The sequence below is a fragment of the Letharia columbiana genome (genome assembly GCF_014066305.1).
Source record: "Letharia columbiana isolate WasteWater2 chromosome Unknown Sc0000077_s0, whole genome shotgun sequence".
Taxonomy (NCBI): domain Eukaryota; kingdom Fungi; phylum Ascomycota; class Lecanoromycetes; order Lecanorales; family Parmeliaceae; genus Letharia; species Letharia columbiana.
The window spans coordinates 12,367-32,151 of NW_023501122.1; the positions used below are offsets into that span (position 1 = coordinate 12,367).

General features: G+C 50.3%; 8 protein-coding genes across 8 annotated transcripts; 1 reads left to right on the plus strand and 7 right to left on the minus strand.

Moving 5' to 3' along the window:
• Positions 1-715: 715 nt before the first annotated feature.
• On the minus strand, positions 716-1,693 carry HO173_012268 (uncharacterized protein; the record flags this gene model as incomplete). The annotated part of the gene is made up of 2 exons (XM_037314140.1): positions 716-1,171; positions 1,682-1,693. 2 exons carry the CDS (start codon positions 1,691-1,693, stop codon positions 716-718), a joined length of 468 nt encoding a protein of 155 aa, XP_037158915.1.
• Positions 1,694-1,754: 61 nt separating this feature from the next.
• Positions 1,755-2,846, minus strand: HO173_012269 (uncharacterized protein; the record flags this gene model as incomplete). The annotated part of the gene is made up of 1 exon (XM_037314141.1): positions 1,755-2,846. The coding sequence occupies one exon, from the start codon at positions 2,844-2,846 to the stop codon at positions 1,755-1,757; it is 1,092 nt and encodes a 363-aa protein (XP_037158916.1).
• Positions 2,847-3,256: 410 nt separating this feature from the next.
• HO173_012270 (uncharacterized protein) lies at positions 3,257-3,622 on the minus strand (the record flags this gene model as incomplete). The annotated part of the gene is made up of 1 exon (XM_037314142.1): positions 3,257-3,622. The coding sequence occupies one exon, from the start codon at positions 3,620-3,622 to the stop codon at positions 3,257-3,259; it is 366 nt and encodes a 121-aa protein (XP_037158917.1).
• Positions 3,623-4,616: 994 nt separating this feature from the next.
• On the minus strand, positions 4,617-5,476 carry HO173_012271 (uncharacterized protein; the record flags this gene model as incomplete). The annotated part of the gene is made up of 2 exons (XM_037314143.1): positions 4,617-5,249; positions 5,315-5,476. 2 exons carry the CDS (start codon positions 5,474-5,476, stop codon positions 4,617-4,619), a joined length of 795 nt encoding a protein of 264 aa, XP_037158918.1.
• Positions 5,477-6,648: 1,172 nt separating this feature from the next.
• HO173_012272 (uncharacterized protein) lies at positions 6,649-9,259 on the minus strand (the record flags this gene model as incomplete). Its single annotated transcript, XM_037314144.1, has 3 exons — positions 6,649-8,678; positions 8,730-9,090; positions 9,155-9,259. The coding sequence occupies 3 exons, from the start codon at positions 9,257-9,259 to the stop codon at positions 6,649-6,651; spliced, it is 2,496 nt and encodes an 831-aa protein (XP_037158919.1).
• Positions 9,260-10,217: 958 nt separating this feature from the next.
• On the minus strand, positions 10,218-11,867 carry HO173_012273 (uncharacterized protein; the record flags this gene model as incomplete). The annotated part of the gene is made up of 3 exons (XM_037314145.1): positions 10,218-10,636; positions 10,691-11,534; positions 11,583-11,867. 3 exons carry the CDS (start codon positions 11,865-11,867, stop codon positions 10,218-10,220), a joined length of 1,548 nt encoding a protein of 515 aa, XP_037158920.1.
• Positions 11,868-14,186: 2,319 nt separating this feature from the next.
• HO173_012274 (uncharacterized protein) lies at positions 14,187-16,885 on the plus strand (the record flags this gene model as incomplete). Its single annotated transcript, XM_037314146.1, has 4 exons — positions 14,187-14,324; positions 14,379-14,432; positions 14,486-14,984; positions 15,033-16,885. 4 exons carry the CDS (start codon positions 14,187-14,189, stop codon positions 16,883-16,885), a joined length of 2,544 nt encoding a protein of 847 aa, XP_037158921.1.
• A 1,182-nt stretch (positions 16,886-18,067) lies between these two features.
• Positions 18,068-19,036, minus strand: HO173_012275 (uncharacterized protein; the record flags this gene model as incomplete). Its single annotated transcript, XM_037314147.1, has 2 exons — positions 18,068-18,856; positions 18,917-19,036. The coding sequence occupies 2 exons, from the start codon at positions 19,034-19,036 to the stop codon at positions 18,068-18,070; spliced, it is 909 nt and encodes a 302-aa protein (XP_037158922.1).
• Positions 19,037-19,785: the final 749 nt, after the last annotated feature.

Consider the following 19,785-nt stretch of genomic DNA (forward strand, 5'->3'; position numbering starts at 1 on the left):
CTCCCACATTCAACCCCCAATTCTCCCCATCTCGGAAGCCGCTCTCGTACTAATGTCCTTGGTCGCTGCGATCTCACCTGTTGGTAAATACCTGGGTATGCAGTTACTGCTATAATGAGACCTATCACTAGTTATGGTATTCCTAATGATGTCTAAGGAAGAAGGATATCTATGTACAGGGAAGGCCTTCATATACCAATGACTAGGCCGAATGAGTACTAGTGGTAGCGAGTGTTGAGTTACCGACACTGGCAAAAACCGAAAAAGATGAGGCTACTCGCATGCTATAAAAACATTCCTTCTTCGAATCCTTCTCCGCAATGTTTTTATAACTACAATTGCTCCCTTTACTATAGGCGTAGATCTGATTATACTAGGCGTATTTCTAATAGCGATAAGAGAAAGATAGACCCTCATTGTCAAGGAAAATGGATGACTGGGTCATGAATTCATAGTGTGGTGTAAAAGATGTTGATTATTCTATGTGCCTGCAGGACAGATATGTGCGGTGTCAAGTCACGCTAGGCCCAATTGAATGGTAGCTCTGGAGGAGGCCTTGGCGTACCGTGACAACATGCCCGCAAAGAAAGAAAAAAAGACACGTCCTCGTGGCCTATGTCATTGACCAATCAAAATGCATCGTTGCTAGTGGCCATGATGCTCCTGATTTACCTCCTCATCTTCCTCATAGACCGTATAGCCATCCGGTGTGACGTCAGCGAGATATGCGTGGCCTTTGCGTGCAGAGGTCCAATTTATCATAGTAATTTGGCTGTGATCGTCGCAGTAGATCCTTCTCTTGTTTGCTCATTGCAGTGATGTGCCATACTAATGTGATATTGCCTAGGCATGCAGAGATAGCAGGCCAAATTGTAGTGTCGTTCTCCACTTGCTGAGTGGCGATCTGACGTGGGATCGTGGAGAGCTGAGCCGTGTTCTTGATGACGGTGGCCTTGTTGTCGCTTGGTTTCTCCGCAGTGTTCTCCGCTTTTGCCTGCTGTAGTGACTTCTCTTGCACTGGCTGAGTGGATTGGTGTGAGATCGTGGAGAGTAGGCCTGTTGTGTCACTGCTGCTGATGACTGTCTCCGTAATGTTCTCCGTAGTTTTCTGTTGCTGTCTTTCCACATTTGCCTGTTGCAATGGCCTGTGCTCTTGTTCCTGCTTTGATGGCTGGTGCCGGCCGTGGCATTATTATCTTTCTCCGCTTGGCTTTCTTGGGTTGAAATGCTTGTTGAATGCCTGGCTTTGTATAGCATTACTTGAAGCGCTGGTAGAAGGATATTCGTGAAGGAGGGGGTTGTTGCTCTCTAAATGCCGCCTGAGGGACCGCGAATTATCGGGCTGTTGGAAGACATCGATGTGATGTCAAATGGCCTATTAAAAGGATTGACTTGATTGGCTGGTTTTGCGTAGACTGAATCTAGCTGCGTAGCGGAAGCGCGGGGGGGCTGACTGTCGGTATATCGTGACTGCGGGTTGAGTGACGGTATAGACGACTTGGAAGAGGACCTGGGTTAGGTGTTGCTACCAATTGTCAAGGAAATGGATGACTGGGTCATGAATTCATGGTGTGGTGTAAAAGATGTTGATTATTCTATGTGCCTGCAGGACAGATATGTGCGGTGCCAAGCCACGCTAGGCCCAAATTGGGTAATAGCTCTAGAGGAGGCCTTAGCGTACCGTGACACTCATAATCAAATCCCTGGACAGCTACATCAAGAATGCACCGTCCATATACTCCATACACCTATCCTTAGCCTATAGCCTTCCGCTTCTCCGTATCACGAATGTAGCCGAGCGGAGAGGCGAGCCAAGAGGCGAGAAAATGACCATGCTGGGAGGCGAAAAGTGGAGCGAGAAAATAAGCATGCTGGGAGGCGAAAGGTGGAGCGAGATTTGAAGTATACTGAATTCGAGCGGTGCTGAGCGAGAAAGTAGGCTCTCTGAGGATCGATATAGTGCGCGGACGTAGAACCGCAGAGAGTTGGCTCGTGTTGACAGGGCTGCTGCTTGTAATGCTCTTCTTCGTAGTGCTCTTCAAAGAATCCTCTGCAACGGCCTGTTCCTTGATCTCGAAGTCTTGAATGACTTGGTAGAGCGAGGGTAGTAGGTGTGGGACTCGGTAATCTGGGCCGCAGTTTGTGGTGGGGGGGGGAGGGAGCGCAGTGGTATCCTCAGGCTGTTGTTGCTGAATTGACTGTATTGACTGTTGTTGAGGCTGACGTGGAGGGCCGTCGCTTGGGGTGGGGGGAGGGTGGACTGGAGTGGTATCCTCGATAATTGGTTGGTAGGGCTGCTGTGGCTGAACAGGCTGCTGCGGGGGGAGAGGAATAGTGTTCTCCGGTCGATAAGGCTGATGATAAGCCGGTTGCGGGGGGAGAGGAACAGTGTTCTCCGGTCGATAAGGCTGCTGCGGCTGAATTGTTTGCTGCTGAGGGGGGTAATATTGTTGCTGCTTTGGTGGAGGACGATCCTCGTCGTTCAGTGGCCATGGGATGTCTTCTTGGACTATATTGGCCAATGATTCGGACATTAAAACCCCTCGTCCTTTCTTAACATAGACTCTATTAGCTCGTAGGCAGTTTCGTAAGCCATAGAGAGTCTTTTTGGAAAGGGTCTCAAAGTCCTCCTTAGCGAATTGTTGAAATTCCTCAGCAAAGATGTCAGAGAGGGCGTCCCATTTGTTTTCATTGTACTCTTGTATTCTCCAAAGAACGAATTGTTCAAGTCTCTCATTGGTGTCTGTTGGTTCGGCTCCTTTGGATAGCATGTCCTCTAGTTGATGTAGAGTCATAGTGTCAGGCGGTTCGACTGAAGAGTCAGGTTTCTTGCCCTTGGTGTCCATTTTGGGTGTGTGTTATGTGTTGATATGGTGTGAAGCTTGGTGGTGTTTGGTGTTTTCTGGGTGTTTTCTCTGCTGGGTAGGAGTTGTAGAAGTAGAAATTGTAGTTCTATTCAATCAATATTACTCGAGAGCTGAATTGATTGAGTAACTATAGAATCGTGTGAAGCTATCGCGGCGATATCGAGGCGGACTTTCTTTAAGAGTATGGCCTTGCTAATCTGTGTACTAGTATTGAAGTATACTGATCAGTGTTGGTAAATACCTGGGTATGCAGTTACTGCTATAATGAGATCTATTATTAGATGTGGTAGTCTTAATGATGTCTAAGGAAGAAGGATATCTATGTACAGAGAATGCCTTCATATACCCATGACTAGACCGAATGAGTACTAGTGGTAGCGAGTGTTGAGTTACCGACACCACCAAAACCTTTTCTTCCAACGCGCCCACCGCCCCAAGCCGTAGCCCCTGCCCTCGCCCCACAACCACTCGGCACCATCCGGTGTCGAGCCTCGCGATCGTGATCGTTCTCGCAGAGCTCGTGGATACCTTCGCCGGCAAGCAACACCAAAGTAGGAAGCCGGTGGCACGTACATCGTCGTACGCCGTTGCTGCTTAAGGGTCTGGCAGGGCGCCTCGATGGCTTGCGTGAGGTCGACTTCTGCATGGAACGGCATGCCTATTGGCTGCCTACCAAGGGCGAGGTCTATGGCGCCGAAGCTGGTGGCGTTAAGCAACGGCACCGCCTGAGCATCCCGGTCGCTTTCTTCTTCCATCTCGTCTATGGGCTCGATATTCATTCCATGCAAGCATGCTTGTGAGCGATCGGTTCAACAACGAGCACTGCTTTGCGTACACCGCTGCAGAAAATGGTTCGAAACTTACCAATGGCGTCCTGCCTGAACATTATCCCGAGCTCCGGCAGATCCCTCCAATATACCCCCCAGTACGGGAGTGACGGCGCTGGTATGCTCGTCCGTGACGTTTGGCAGCTTCGAGCTTGAGTTTAGCAGGTCGATTTAACGCTCTGCGATGTCCTTGTTGCCACCCAAAGCTCTTATGACATCACGGATTATACCCCAGGGTGTCGGGACAAATGAGGGTTTCACACCACGCTTGAGCAGTGTATCGTATATTGATGCAATCGTGCCCGCAGCGCTGTTCGAGTCTATTTTGCCTTGGAGAAGAATCTTGGTGGTGTCGATTGTACGCTGATGCTCTGGGTCTTGGCAATACTTGCCTCGTGGGGCGGTGTCAGCCTAAGGGTCTATAGACATGCTGCTGGTGTAGACTATGCTCTAGCTTTTGGACGTGGATACAATGATAGCAGTATCATGAGGCGGATTGAATGCTTGTTTCGGCTTGCAAAGGGAGAACGTAGGGGGGAAGACAGCGTTGGAACAACAGGAAAAGGTATTGTTTGCTTCAACGACTTGAGCGGTTGGCAGGGGCTAAGAATAGAAAAGCTACCTAGTAATGCGGTGTAGCGCGGTCATTCGAGGTCTGATGTTTAACAATAACCGCCGTTCTGGCTCGAAGATAGGGTATATAGGTGTAAGGTAACGGGTACACATGTGAAAGAACGGGGTGTAAAAGAGTTGATTCCCCGAAGGATGGGATGCTATGTGATAGAGAAGACGGTTTGGACCTAACGGAAGCAAGCCCTTACATGTCCTGAACGCCTCGCTTTGGATCAAGCGTCCCATATGCTCGCTAGCACAAAACGAGGGCAAGAAGTCGTGCACAATTTGGAACCTCCAAGGGCCAATTTCACCCAAGCCCTGTAGCCCCCGAAACACCTCCTTTCACGCCCTGCGCAGCATTCGTGACTTTCCCAGCGTGCTTGCCAACATCAGCGGCCTCCTTCGGGTTGCCCACATCCACGCCGCTGGCCTTTCCAGCACTGCCAACTTTGTCCGCCGCACCGTTCATATGCTTCGTTGCTCCACCTTTCGTGTATCCACCGGGATGCTTTGGGCCCCCGTTGACTTCTTTCGGCTTGCCATTCTCTTTGGCACCACCCTCCGCCTGTTTCTCTTCTCCACTTGGGTCGCCTTGAGGTCCACCCTGACCTGTAATGGAACCTAGCTGTTCCTTCAACCCACCAGGTCCCCCTTTCAGATCGGTATGGATGCCCGGAATCTCTTTTTTGTTGAATTTCTTGAGAATATAATACCCGCCCATGCCCCATAACCAGATGAACGTCGCTCCTGCCGTGGTGAGGAACAAAGTAGGTAGGAGTATGATGAGAGCGAAGCCGACACAGACGACGATGAAGAGGACGGCGCCAACGAGACCAATGATCAAGCCTGCGAGCAAGGCGAAGACGACGACGGTGATGGTCATGACGATGAAGAGGCCGAGAGGAAAGCCGGTGAGGGCGATCTGGGATGCTATGAATGACTACAGGCCCGTCAGCATCTGTAGTCACGACAGGGTAATAGTAACCAGAACGAAGGGATCCTTACAGCCAGCATGGGCTTCTCAGTCGCAAACTTGGATATTCTGGCCATGAGCTCGTTCCGCTTCTCTGGTGGGAATATGCTGTCCAACCATGCCGAACCCTGGTTCAGCATGCCACCGACTGAGCCTTGAAGGCCACCAGCGATGCCGCTGATTGCTTCTGCCATGGTCGTCGATGAGGGCAGTGTAGTAGATTTTGAGTGACGTTTGAGCAGGATATGGGTTGTTCTAGCCTGAAGAGCGAAGAGAGGCAGTGGACCTAAGAGACTATTCTCTTGAAGAAGGGTTGAAGCGTTGAAGAAAGACGGACGTGAATGAAACTTGAAAGCCTAGAGCGCAGGGGTGTTATTGGCGCCACGAGCGGCGAAGTCGCTGCCCATACTTAGTGTTTATTGGCTACCAAAACCTGGATTTTTAGACGCGCGTGATGATTGGCTACTGAGCTACGTCATATTGCATTCAGCCTTACAGATTTGCTTCTTACGACGTGCAAGGTCTCTCGTCCTGTCGCCAACGCGACATTGCTGTATCATGAAACATAATCGGTCTGATGCCTAGAAACGATTTCTATCTCCACATCATGGAACCCGGGAATGGCTGGAAGTTTTGTCGGCTGGCCAAGCTCAATCCCTACGAATGCCTCATCCAACATCGTTACCATGGCGCTGGACACCGCTAGAATCCGCAAAGAAGACTCAAGGCCTTTGAGTCTTACCCATCCCCAGAGATCAAGCATCAATGACGTGTGGAATGGCTTGTACCGAGGCTCACTTACTCTCACTCCGCATCGTTGAAGCACGGGCTGCAGTGATCGGAAAGACTCCGAGTGGGCCCGATATCTATGAGAAAATTAGGCCGCGAATTCGTCATTGGAAAGTCTGCTTTTCAGACTTTGTCACAGTTGCAACCCCTAATGTTGATTCGCTATTGTGGCATCAAATTGAGGTATCGTTCTTGAAACAACCCCGTTTACGATTAAAATAACTTCATGTATGAACCTTCAACGACGAGAATATCCCTTGTTGATATGAATTTTGTGAATATGTTAAGGACGTGCACCGCTCCAATTGCCCTTTTCTTCTCCTTCGATCACCCAAACGCTCAACCTCTGGTGGGTGGGAGCCAAAATGCATCGGCTGTTCGATCTATGTCTCCGCAGTCGCCCCCAGCAGCGTCGCTATCCACATTGACGAACAATTTGTACGAGAAGATGAGACTATTCCTGTTATCGAGAAGGAGACATACCATGCAATGCTCATACAGCTCCGAAAATCAGCTATTCGTACTGTAGTCAATGGACACGCCTGTGGACTCCAGAGTCCTACCCGGCCGCCACGCATCACTCCATCCCACTCGCCCTCTCCATCTCCCTCCTAGCCTCCGCCCTATCCCCGAGCCACTTCGACCCATCGTGCTCGCGCTCCAGAACCCTCGCACCCCTCCCCTCCCGCTCCAACCGCCTCACCGCCCGCTGCAAGTCCGCGTTCTGCCGCTCCGCATGGACCAGACGCCACCGCGTCTCCTCCGCGTCCCAGTCGCCCACTTCGTCGCCGTTGTACAGCGGGCAGAAATCGCCGCGCAGCTCCACGGCCCGCAGCCGCCACTGCTGCGCGAGGCTGTGCGCCCGCGTCAGTTCGGCGTCGAGGAAGGCGATCTGACCGCTCTGGCTGTGGAGGCGTCGCGTGAGTTCGTCGTCGGCGCCGTGGGCGAGGAGGCGCTGGATCTCGTCCGCTTGCTGCGATAATTGGCGTTCGAGTTGTTCTTTCAGCTCCTCGTGCATCTCTTCGCGGATTTCGACTTTGGTGTTGAGATGGTGGTTGATGTATGTGAGGCCGTTCAGGCTCTGTTGCAGTTGGCGTTGCTTCAGTCTGTCGGCCTGTGCGGTGTGCTCGTCCATGATCTTCTCGGCTTTCAGGTCGGCGATTCCCTTCTCGGCCTCTAGGACGTAGCAGTGGCGCTCGTTGATCATTTTGATCAGCAGCGCGTTGTCTTTTTGGATGGTGTCGTTGTCGTGTAGGAAAGCCTTGACGGTATCATTTTGGAGAATCTTGCCCTTGAACATTCGAAGGATCTCATCATTCTGTTGTTTCAGAATAGCTTTGCCTTCAGTCAAAGCTCTGATCATGTTGACGCGGTGGGCCAACTCTTTTTTCAAGCCTTGAATATGTCTAGCGGAGTAGACGTCGTCAACAGCTCTCTCCATTTTCTCCTCCGCGAGCTCCACAGCACATTCTGCAGCACGCCTCTCAAGCTCGGCGTGCGCTTCATCCTTTCGCTTCAACAGTCCATCAATATGTGCTGTGCGAGCTGGATTATCATCCTCGGCTGCAGCACGGTAATACGCGTTGGCCGCGTTGCAGTGGCCCACTTCGAGCTGGGCGAAGTGATTTTCGCCTCTCAAATTGTTGATCTCTCCCTTCGCCGATTCTGCTTCCGTGGTCAGGTGTCCAATCACTTCGCGCGTGAAAGCCAAATTAGCTTTTAGGGCTCTGTTGTAGTCCTGGAGCTCCTTGACGTCTATCAATCTTTCTTGGTTGTCACCATCAAAATCGATCATGGCTTGCTGCGCGTTGCTGGTTTCGAATTCCCCAATAGCTGCTGGCTGCACGGCTTGTGCGCCCGTCTGTGACTCTGTGAATTCAGGTGCTGAGTCTTCCAGCAGTTGCTGCTTCAGCGCTCTCTGGTGCTCTCGATTGTCTTTCGCTGTCTCATTTCTGGGCTCCTTGGTTTCTTGTTTGTCGTCCTTGGCATAGTTGCGACCGCGGTCTGCATCTTTCACTCCGCCGACAGCCATTCCACGAGAGTCTTCGGCCGCGTTGGTGGGTGCAACATTATTGGCAGACAGATCAACGCCACCTTCGTCCTCGTCCACGCTCTCTGCATCAGAACCATCAGCTGATTCAGGGTTGAGGCCTGGCTGGATCTCTTTTTGAACCTTGTTTGTCTCCTCAAGAGACACCTTGAGATCTTTCATTTCCCGCTTCATGGCTCTGAGCTCACGGTTTCGCAGCTCCAAACGTCGACGTGCCTCGCTACGCTCTTGGTGTAGTTTCTCAACCTTTGCAGCGTGTTCTGTCTCAAGGTTGTTGACCTCGGCTTGATGGCCGATTTTGATCCACTCCACAAGAGCCGCCCATTCCGTGTCCGCCTTTTCCGTTTCTCCGCTGTTGAGATATTCGGCAAGTGCCTTCTGGCACTTTCCGCTCGACCCTCTATGCTCGTCCACAGCTTGATGGAACTTGATGAGGGAAGGGAGTGGGGATGTGTCTGAGTGGCGGGGCGTATTGTAAAGGGTATCACTCGAGGCTCCCGTAGCGGGCGACGAGGACGAAGGTGGTACACTATTAGACCGACGAAGGGTGTTGCGGTCTGTGTGTGCCAAATTTAGCTGTGTATTTAGCCATGGTCTGGAAAGCCTACCAGTGTTGAGCCCGTCCATGGAGGTTGGTGTTGAGTTTCCAGAGCTTGAAGAATGTGTCACTCCACATGGAGCCGATGTCGCAATTCCCACAGGATCCTGTAGTGGGGCCTCTTTTTGGGCCTCTTGGGACACCGGTCTAAGAGAGTTGACAGCACGGTCCCGTGCCCCAGCTGCTGCGAGCTCTTGAGAGGTGTTGTCCCAGACTTGCATTTCTTCATCAACACCAACATGTGTTGGAGCAAAATCTGGCCTATTCTCTGTAGATGGCAATTCAGTCACCTCTGCAGTGAGATTCGGCAGTGCTTTTGTTTCAGGCTGGACATCCTGAACATGGGCTTCACACGCCATTTGGGCCGCAGGCTGGGGTACACCATTAGCTCGGCACAGGAGTTCTCAGGTAAAAGGTTTGGGACTATAGGCATACCTGCTTCTTCTTGGAGAACGCCTTTCTAAAATTTCCACCAAACTTCTTCAACATGTTGGCTTTGGGAGTCTCCTGTTGGATCTTTGACTGTGTGTTCTTGAACATCCTAGCCATTTGTAGTGCTGAGAGGGGTCGATGAACCCGAAGCCAGTCAGGATAGGGGGTTGAATGTGACGGAGACAAGCACCGCAACTTAGCACCAAAGACTTGCAAAGTAGGCAAGGACTTGAGCTCCAGCTTGAAAGATTACTCTGTGATAGTCTGGGGTAAGTACAGTGGAGGCTTTGAGCTTTCCAGAAGGCTTGAAGTTTGGTATCGAGGGTGATGACGGGTGGTGTGAGGAAAAAGGAAGATGTTTGAAGGTAGGCTTTATATATATATTGGCAACGACACAGAGTACTAGCGTAGCCGATATACTTGAGTCATATGACTCCAACAACACAGCTTCGAGGTATTACATTACCCAAAATGGCCGAGTGTGCTGAGGAGCCGCTAGTGCTCGACATAGCGGCGCTGAAGCATCAGTTTTCCAAGAGACGATAAGGAAAGCGCTTGTTAAAATGTCTTATATGTTTATATAAGGATAATGTGCCTAAACGTTCAAAAAGATTAGAAAGGTAAATATCTTTGTATTTGAGATGTCTCGTTCTGGAGGTTGCGTTGTCGGAGAAGACGATGTTCGTTTCCAGCACCTTCTTGTACTTACGATGCACGGACAGCGGCACAGTAATTCGTTTGGGTTACGCAATTACTCGCAAGAAACCTAGGCTCGATTTGACAGCTGTGATCTTCGTCTGTGTTGACGTTCTGGACTCAATTCGGTGGTACAAGTCCGCTTGTCCTTGTTCTCATCGACTGTGTTTCCTACATGCATAAGTCGAACAGCGAACTCAGTGTGTTTCTTTACCACAAAGTTGTGCAAATACGGCAAGGAAGGAGCCCTGAGGTCTGTCACTTGTCTTTGTAGAATAATGAAAGACGCGTAAACCGAATTAAAAAAGAGCTTCCCTCCTTCTCTCCACCAGTCCAAAACTGTGTTCCTTTTCAAGGGTACCAAGCTTCTTTAGGTCGGCGTTAGTACAACCTTGGTCCCATGCAAGTTACAGGCCGTGAGGGCGATGCTCTCCGTCCACGGCCTGTCATCCCTACTTTCCACTTTCGCAAATCTTTGCATCAACCTGACTGTCGTATACCCTGCTTCCGTAAGCGCATACTGCTGCCCAATGCACACTCTCGGCCCGCCGTTGAACGGTAAGTATTCCCACGTAGGCCGTATATGTTCCCACCTCTCCGGCTTGAACTCTTCGGCGTCCGAGCCGAAGTATTCAGGACGGCGATGCATGGCCCAGACTGTGTAGTTCACGAGTTGGCCTTTGCGGACTAGGATGGGAGACTTGCCCTTGGGGCCGCCGCCAACCGGGAGGATGGTGTCGGTTGTAGCCTCGCGGCTGTTGAAGGGGATGACGGGATCAAGGCGGAGAGCTGTAAGGGTTTAGCTATATGGCCAGGCACAGTTAGTGGACGGAGTTTGCTTACATTCGTTTATTACTGCCTTCAGGTACTTCATCTCTTTGAGCTGCTCGAAACTTGGTCGATTCCCATGCAGTGTCTCATCTATTTCCCTCCGAAGCTTATCCCAAATGTCAGGTCGTCTTGCGAGAGTGAACCACATATTGCCCAAGAGACTGGCAGTAGTATCCCGGCCAGCCAGAAGCACATTCAACATCTCGTCTCGAATGCGCACTGGATCGTCAGTGGCCTTGACGAGTTCATGCATGAAGACATACCGGCCGTTCTTCGAGGTTGACTTTTCCGGATCACGAATGAAGTCTTTTCGGTATCGGAGGCCCTGCTGCACATACTTTCCTACATAATCATTCACGATCTTAATGTCCTTTTTGGATTGTTTTGGCGCGCGATAAAAGAAGCTTGATCGGATGTGGTTCTGCACTTCGAGTTGCGATCGATGCCATGCTTCAGCAAAGTCGAGATTGGCTCTCGATTCTGGGGAGTCTCTTCCTAACAGCACATCGGTAGACTCGCCAAATAGAAATTCGCTTGCCGTATCGATGGTGAGACCAAAGAAAAGGTCTTGAAGGTCAACGGTCGTCTTTCCGTCCTTCGGGATGGCATCGATCATAATGCTCAAGTGTTCCTCGAAATTATCTAAATCCGCGACTTGATCTCGGGAAAAATTAGGCCTTATGAGCTCTCGGGAGTGTTTCCAGTCAGCGCCGTCATTAGTGAAAATCCCGAAGCCAAGCAGTGGATAAAAGGCCCTCTTTCTTGGGGCAGGTAGCTCGTAATCCTTGAAATTTGTGGCCAAGACGGTCTTGACATTCTCTGCCTCGACGGTAAAAACAACGGTCAAGTGAAAAAACTTTGACAGTCAGTATTGCATTCAATTGTACTTTGGATGAAGGCTCACCTTTCCGATATGTGTATTGCCGTATTCTCGGTATCTTTCCTGGCTGGCCTTTTCAAGTCTATGCTCTTTCGCGGCGCTCCTGATCATCCTTACCATCTTAAGCCTGTACACGTAGGGTAACCAGGACTGGTCATCGAGAGATTTCGGCGGTTCGCAACCATGCTCCTTGATGATCCGACGGCGGGCAATCCTAGTGGTGATTTGCTTGTAGGCGAAGTAGCCTGCCTGTACCAGAGTATAGCATGCTACGAAGAAGAACAAAGGGATTCTCAAGAAGGGAGTCATGATGGTGCTCGAGAGAGATTGAGTGGTAAGGTGGAATTAGAAGAACCGTCACAGGAGGTTGAGGTCCATAGGAACCAGCTCACACAGAATTTTTTTTGTGATTTGACTTCTCACAGAAAGGGGCGGCGGAAACTTGAGGGCGGAGCGTTGCCGGTTCTTGGGTTAGAGCTGACCAACCCGCTACGGCGTAACTGAGCCTGACTGAACATTGATGAGGCACAGGAGCTTCTCTCATGAGAAGCTGTTTCACAACGGTCGTCGGCTGCTTGCGTGCAGTTGGTATGAGCCGAGGAACGCTAGAATGACGAAGCCGAAGCATAAGCGGGAAGGAACAACGAGCTAGGCCCATATAATCGTCTAGCATGAGGATGTCAGAGGTATGGGGGCGTACCTAATCCAAGGCTCACGACTTGTCAGTGCACGCTTGAAAAGCAGAGGAGGCAGAGGACGAGAGTGTGATAAAATGATTCTTTATCATGATGCAATCGGTGGGGTAGAGAGTACTCTCAATGTAGTCTTCGGTCCTCCTCGGTCCTCCGGGATGGTGGACTAGAATAGTTCGCTTGCGCCACGCAGCCAAAGGAATTCGGTGAAACCTTTTATTAGCGTATGCAGGAAACGTTACAATCCTTGGCACTGAGAATTCCCACACATCACACCAAGAATAGTAGTGAATAGCTGAATTTTCCCACATATCTGAATTCCACTGCTTTCTTCGTCGCAAGTGAAGCTTCTATATCTCGCTCTTTCTGCTACTATGGCCTTGCGAGTCTATGACTCCATAAGGGCCGTACGCTTACGGGCGGCTTTGGCACCGGGGGCTTCAGGTCTGGTACCGGAAGTAGCTGCGCTTGGTTGACTGAGGTTAAGGCCTGACTTGCTACTCTTAGCAATCGCTTGAGTATGGGAGGACGCCTTTTTAGATCTCTTGAATTGTCTGGTCGGAGGCGAGGTCGATAGTGGGGGAGGGGACCCCTGACTGCGTCGATTGGGAGTTATGTGGAATTACTAAGAAGAAACACCAAGAAATGGCTAAGCGAGGTATACAGGAATTTCACTTATTACGAGTGTTGAAAAGGTTGAAAGGGAGAAGATGCAGCTATTCACTACTATTCTTGGTGGGGTGTGGGAATTCTCAGTGCCAAGGATTGTACCGTTTTCTGCATACGCTAATACCGTGTAGATGTTTCCATCCCCAAACATGCAATCACCATTCGCGAGAAAGTTGAGCCTCCGGTACAAAGACCGACTGGGAAGCTTGCCAGTTTCATCTGCCGTGTAAGATTTGGCGTACTTCCAAGTATTAGAGACTGAAAATACATCGTCACTTCACAGAATAATCCTGACACGAGAGGCGAAAGAAGAGCCTACAACCTCAGCTTGAGACAGCCGTGCAGAGCTGGAAATTCGTTGCCATAGTGTAAGGCGAGGCATCCTGATGAAAGTCTGCCGCTCATTAAATTATCCGCGCCGAGACGAGGACCACGGCTGTTAGCATGTGCTCCTCCATGGTTGTGAATGTGGAATCTAGGATAGCCGGAGCTCGAATGGGTCTTAGGGAGAGTCACTATCCGACTTATCCGACTACCGACCCCAAGGAGCTTCACAGCAAACTATTAAGGCCAATCCGCCGTGGCTGGTGACGTGGCTGGTGACATGGCAGTTTTCCTTTTCATCTCTAACCGCATAGAACGAAGGTATTACTTGTAGAGACTTCTCCTAGACAGATCCGTGGGGAGAAACAACCGTATCTCACTTATCGCTTTACTCTGTATATTCCGCCGCCCCTTACATCTTTCTTGCCATTTCTCTATCGATCTTATATACATAAACAAGTTACTGTCCTATCAGGTCAGGTCTTTTAGACTCCGATTGGTGATCAGAGCTCATTGGCTGATCATCCCGGGCTTCAGCCCTTCAGCCCTTCGGATTCGCCCCAGGGCGGGGTCTGGCCTTTGTATTGCTTCAACACTACGAGGTAGGTGTTGAAGCAGGGAGTGCCCTCGCTGTTGGCGGTCCAATCTTCTTCTCTTTTTTCCTACCATCTTTCATAGTTTCCTCCGGTAAGGTCAATTTCTAATCCCAAAACCATCAATCCAGGCCAAGAGTTATTGGTGATACTCTGAAACTACCTGCATCTTTTGTCTTGAGACTCCACTAAGATCTATAGAGCTCCACATTTCTTCTACTCCTGGTGTTGTCGATCTTATACGTACTAGCCGCATTTCCTGCCCGAACCTGCCACACATGCATCCCTTATCGAAAGCCAGCATGGCTAAGTCCCTGGAGCCGAGAACTTCGGCGAGCTGCCCAGCAACAATGAGCAAGAAATCAACTATATCTACGCCAACTCTGTTTAGAGATGTGGGCACTCCAGCAACGTTCTATACGAAAAGTGCGCAGGCGCTCCAGAAATATCTGAAGAATGCAAGAGAGGCGTCATACAAAGAGAAGAAGGTAAATCGTACACTCGATTGGATGTAAAGTTGACCCTCCTGCTGACAGTTACAGATGAACGAGAAAAAGCCAGGGTACCTGATAAACATATCTCGAAAAGCGGCGAAGGTATGCGGGAGGCAGCCACCATTGACTGGAATTTGTCTTGCTAATATATCTAGATTGCCATTGCCGAAGATGACAAAAAGGTCGTCGTCAATTGCCCCACAAATTCCGACTGGGGCACAATGGTGGCCAAGTTAGGATATAACCAGCACAACCACCCATCAAATAGGGCGGGTGAGGTGCTTCCAGCCAAGCAAAACGCTGCTTTGAGGACATTACCAACCTCCAAGACCGCTTCGATAGCCGTACCTATCGATCAGCGATGTGGGCCTTTGGTCGAGTCTCAAGAGCACCCTTCAACTGTTCAACGAGACACTCCTGTAGTAGGAGAACCACTCGGAGTCACTCAAGACCAAGGACAGCCTGTGGAGTCAACGAGTAATCAAGATAACGCGGGAGCAACACACGCAGACGCGGCTCCCGTTCGGATCCATGGTCAGGAATCCCGCAATACTGACGCCACCTACCCAGGCTCTCGTTCTAGGTCTCCATGTGTTGCTGATGACCCGCTTGCCGCGGATCGATCACCCAATTCGGAGCCATCCATATTTCTAGGTAAGTGATCACTATACTTTGACATGTCCCCTAGGCTAAATTGAACAGTGCCGAGCCCTCAAAAGCTGAGGCAGCGGTGTAGCGCCCCAGCGATTATCACAATCCGACAATCCCGTTCTGGCTCCGACAGCACTTTGGTCAATCCCTCACCGTCTACGCCCACTACACCACCACCGTTACCTTCAGACTTCCCAGTCACTAAGATCACGAAGCGCGAGGGAGAAGCGGATGCTATTCAAGATTCGAGGGCATCTGCCCCCATTGATCCACCAGACTTTGACCGTATCGGTCCATACCAAGTCTTAGATGCATGGCAAGATGGTGTGGCAGGTGCCATGAAGGAAATCAAGGCTGTCCAAAACATGGAATGGGCAGAACGTCTAGCAAGAGCTGTTGTCGAAGCCAAGGCGGCGAAGGATGAAGAGTGGGCAGACCGCTTGGAGAAGGCTGTAGCCCAAGCGGAGGCAGCGAAAGACAACGAGTTAGAAGCATTTGATCAGTTCAAGGAGTCCAACCATACCAACGCGATCAAAGACTTGGAAGAAGATCACGAGTACGAGATGAAGGAACTCGAGGAAAAACACAATGAAATCCTTGACGAGCTTACTACCAAGAACGCTGAAGCTCTTCAACAGCTCACCAAAGAGTACGGTGCCGAGGCTCGGAGACTGGAATTGAGACGTGTTCAAGGAGCAAAGGAAGTGAAGAAATTGAAGGAGGATATGATCGAAATGGAAGCCGAGAAGATGACGACGGAGAAAAGACTAGTGCACATGACTGGCCAGAGAGACGCCTTGCACAAGGCCTTTGCCGCCATGACGGGCCGATCGCCATCTCAAGATATCGAGGCCTTGGAGCCTTCGCAGAGCGACCAATGCCTCAACAAATGCCGTGAGGAAGTGGGAGTTAATAATGACATTGCGGACCAGGAATCCCTACCCGCAATCAACGTTGGGGCACATACGGCTAACAAAATAGAGAATCCAGCCACAGACTGCGGCACTCTTCAACCAGATCCGCAGGGTCAGAAGACTCAAATGCCAATAACTCCCAATCCCCTCTACTCACGACTGCGATTGGTGGAAAATGAAAACGTCCAGCTCCACGCAGACCTAGAACGGCGCCACGAGGACGTAACATACCTCATTGGGAAGGCCGACAGTTTACGCGCGTTGTTGGAAGAAGATGCAGCAAAGGCGGACACCTACGCGGACACCATGCTTCATAAGGAAGTCATCGAAGACCTCAGAATCCGTCTCACACAATCATACGAGGCCGCAGAGCGGGAGAGGTTTGAAGTACAGCGCCTGTGCGGCCAGATTGACATCGTCACTGCGGATATGGAGAGGGGAAAGCTGGAGCGACAACTGGCTGTGAAGGATAAAGAAACTGCTTGGGAGCAGAACAAAACCTTGCTCCAGAATCTCAAGGGAACGTTCGAAAAGAGTGATTTCGATACGGCGTTCTGGGCCCACTACGAGTCTTTGGCGAAAGAGAAGGAGGGTCTTGAGGGCGAGCTCAGCGGCTACAAGCGACAGCGTCGCGATATGATGGAAGAAGCCGTCGAGCTGAAGGTCAAGATTGCAGAGCTTGAGCTCGGTGTGCCCAAGGACGATGACGATTTCCAGGACCTCAAGAGCCAGGTCCTCACGTTGCAGGTCGGTAAAGACGTTCTCAGGGCCGAACTCGACTTCCAGCTCGCGGAGCAAACGAATCGACAGGAGGGGCAACAGATGCCTCAGGGTCTGCGCGATACCCAAGATCAGGTCCTTGAGCGAAAGAATGCGGAGATTGCCCGAGGCCGCGCGGTGGAGGAAGGCGGGCATGGAAGGGACATTCAGCCAGCAGAAGAGCTTGAACCCTGTGCGGATACACCTAAGTCCGATTACGGTTTTTTTTAAGGACTGGGAGAATGTGATGGACGCTCTGTGGTCCAGACAGTGGTCTCAGAGCTCTTGCGAATCGTGAGAGATGATAGGAAAAATGAGGTTGGATCATTTTTGCACTGTTTGTGTACGAGATACCCCAGCGATGCGTTTTCAGCGCCTGTTCAAAGACGCAATTACTGCAGCGTAATGGTGCAGGATAGTACCGTCTTGGTTTGATGTGACCAGAGTATTCTGTGCATTCACCGATAGCTATGTCTTCTATACAATAAATATAATATATCGCTTAGATTGAGGGAGATAATCCTTTCAAAGCAGCATCACCGTCACTCCGTACTCTTGCATTTTTCTTCGTATATTGAATGAGTTGCTGATGGGATCACTGTTTGTTGACGATATTGATCGCACCAACTTCTAGGTAATCAGAGGATCGAGCAAAAATGATGCAGAAGGGGGTGGATGAAGCAGGTGAGGATTTTGAGGATTAAGGCGGGCCCTCGTGAAGATGGAAGTCGAAGGTTTAAAAGCTCTGTAGGGAAGCAAATTGTTGAGAGGGGGTAATGACCCTGAACACTTCGTCGTTTCAATTTTGGCACAGTTTTGTGAGTAGTATTTGGGATGAGTTGACTGATTATTTAGAAGAATTTAGAATCAAACTTCAGCGTGGCTCTTTCCTACACAATCAGTAAAATACCTGGATTCATCAACCCCTACAAGTACCTGTTCTCTAGACTAGTTCTATAAGCTATAGATATACTGGCCATTTGTCTCTCTTACTATGGTGATTTCAGAAGACAAACCAGGGTCTTGGTAAGTTGATGGAAATTTCCTTTCCACTCGTGGATTCCAGAAGTGAGTTACTTGATAGAGCGAGGACGCCAATAGAAGCGACGTGCCGCTGAGTGGAGATATCTATTGGTGTCCTCGCTTATCAAGTAACTCACTTCTGGAATCACGAGTACTCTTCAAGCTTGAAAGACCGAACAAGACATAGAAACGATTTACTCTAACAGGAGATACAATGATAGAAATCCCCCTCTTATACAGGACGTAATGCTTCGCGCGAGCAACAAATGAAATATTCCGACGCTGCCCCTAGAACATCAAACATCGACATGAACATAAACCCCGTCGCGAAAATAACTAGCGCTGTCCTTTCCAGAACAAATCTCTTTGTCCCACTTCTTTCTCCCCTCTTCACCTCATCATCAAAGCCTGCTGAACGCGTCTACTCGCTTGTGCGTTCGCACTGTGGGCTTCTCTCTCTGCTTTTTCTAGCAGCTTTCTTTTACTCTTTCTTCGCCGCTTTTGATTCCGGCTGGGCTCGGATGCGGTCCGGGTGTACTTGGGCGTCTCCTTCTTGCGGGCGCTTTCCTCTTTCAACATCTTCTTCTTCAGCTTCTTTTCTCTGAGTTTTTTCTCTTGAGGTGACTCATTCTCAGGCGCATCAATCTCCCGCGTCTCCTCCTTGGGCACCCCTTCCTCAGGCACCTTCTCCTTCGGCATGTTCTCCTCAGGATTCACATCCTTCGGTACGCCATCTTCAGCTGTCTTCTCTTTCGGTTGGATGGTCACCAATGGAGGACTCTGTCGCTCAAACGAAAATATACCCGTCGACGTAGGCTGAGAGACTTGTGCTGGGAAGGACGGCAACGAACCAGTGAAAGAGACTGGGTCACTGTTTCCTCCAAAATTGAATTCATGAAACTGCATAGGCAAAAAAGTCTCTCTGGTTGTGCCAGAGGCGGCTTCTTTCCGGGCATCTGTGGCTTCGCCGCGTTGCCCTGCCTCTGGGTTCTTAGGCGTATTCTTTACTTCTGCTGGGTGCAGTGTTACGACTGGAGACTTCCCCTTGGACTTTGCCTCGAGGTCTGCGGCTGGCGCTGGCTGGAAACAAGATGGCTTATTCCCGGCAGCGGTGAACGAAGTACCTTTCCAGATGTCTTGAGTACTTACTTTCCCTGCAGTCGAAGGGTCTAGCGATATCTACCTTCTCAATATCATGCTCGGTGTCATCTGTCTTCACGTCTTCGACCGGAGACGTACCGACAAGCTCGGTAGCAGCAAGCTCAGATGACTACGAGGAACTGGTAGACGCCACTTCTTCGGCAGATCTCGGTGAGGTGGGCGATGACGACCCCGAAGTGCTCTCAAGCAATGTCTCATCGTGAGGTGAAACCGAAACCGAACAATTACGACCAATGGCCAGAGGCGCAGGCTCAGCGGGCGACAGCACTGACGAAAATTTCCAGCCCTTGAATAGGGGATGCGCTGGATGGAAAGCGTAGGGCCCATCCACACAATTTTCTTGTCTCGCAAACATCGCAGGTACTTCCGCCAGTCTCGCCGACGGACATGGTGTTATGCAAGTTCCGTCCGCCAAAGCCGTTGACGGACATGGAGAGAAGAAATCTATAATGGCAGTCTGCTCTACCGTTGAGACTTCTGGGGCAGTATTATCTGGAGCCGTCTCCACGGGCTGTCCATGTCGTTCTGCCAATGACGTACCTGCCACCACGATGTCCTGTGACTAGTTGAAGACCCAGAAGGCGGTCATCTCGGGCTGTTGTTCGGAGCCCTTGAATCAGAGTCAGTCTTAGCGACAGGATAGGATGACGGCATGGTTATCACCTACCTCTTGACCTTTCATGAAGATGTGCTTGAGAAGATCTGGTCCGAACCTTTTTTTGCTGTTTTCCATATCGACAATACCAGCAAATTCCACATTGCAAGGCGACGTTGACGATGATGTGGTTACGGTCGAATAGATTGCAGGAGATAAGGATTGATGAGATTGATGAAGAATATCGCTAGGCAACAGTGCTATTGATGGTAGATAGACTGCACTGGTGGAGAATGTCACAAGTGAATTTGCTTATATGGAATGCGCTAGCACGTCAACACCCAGTTTAGAA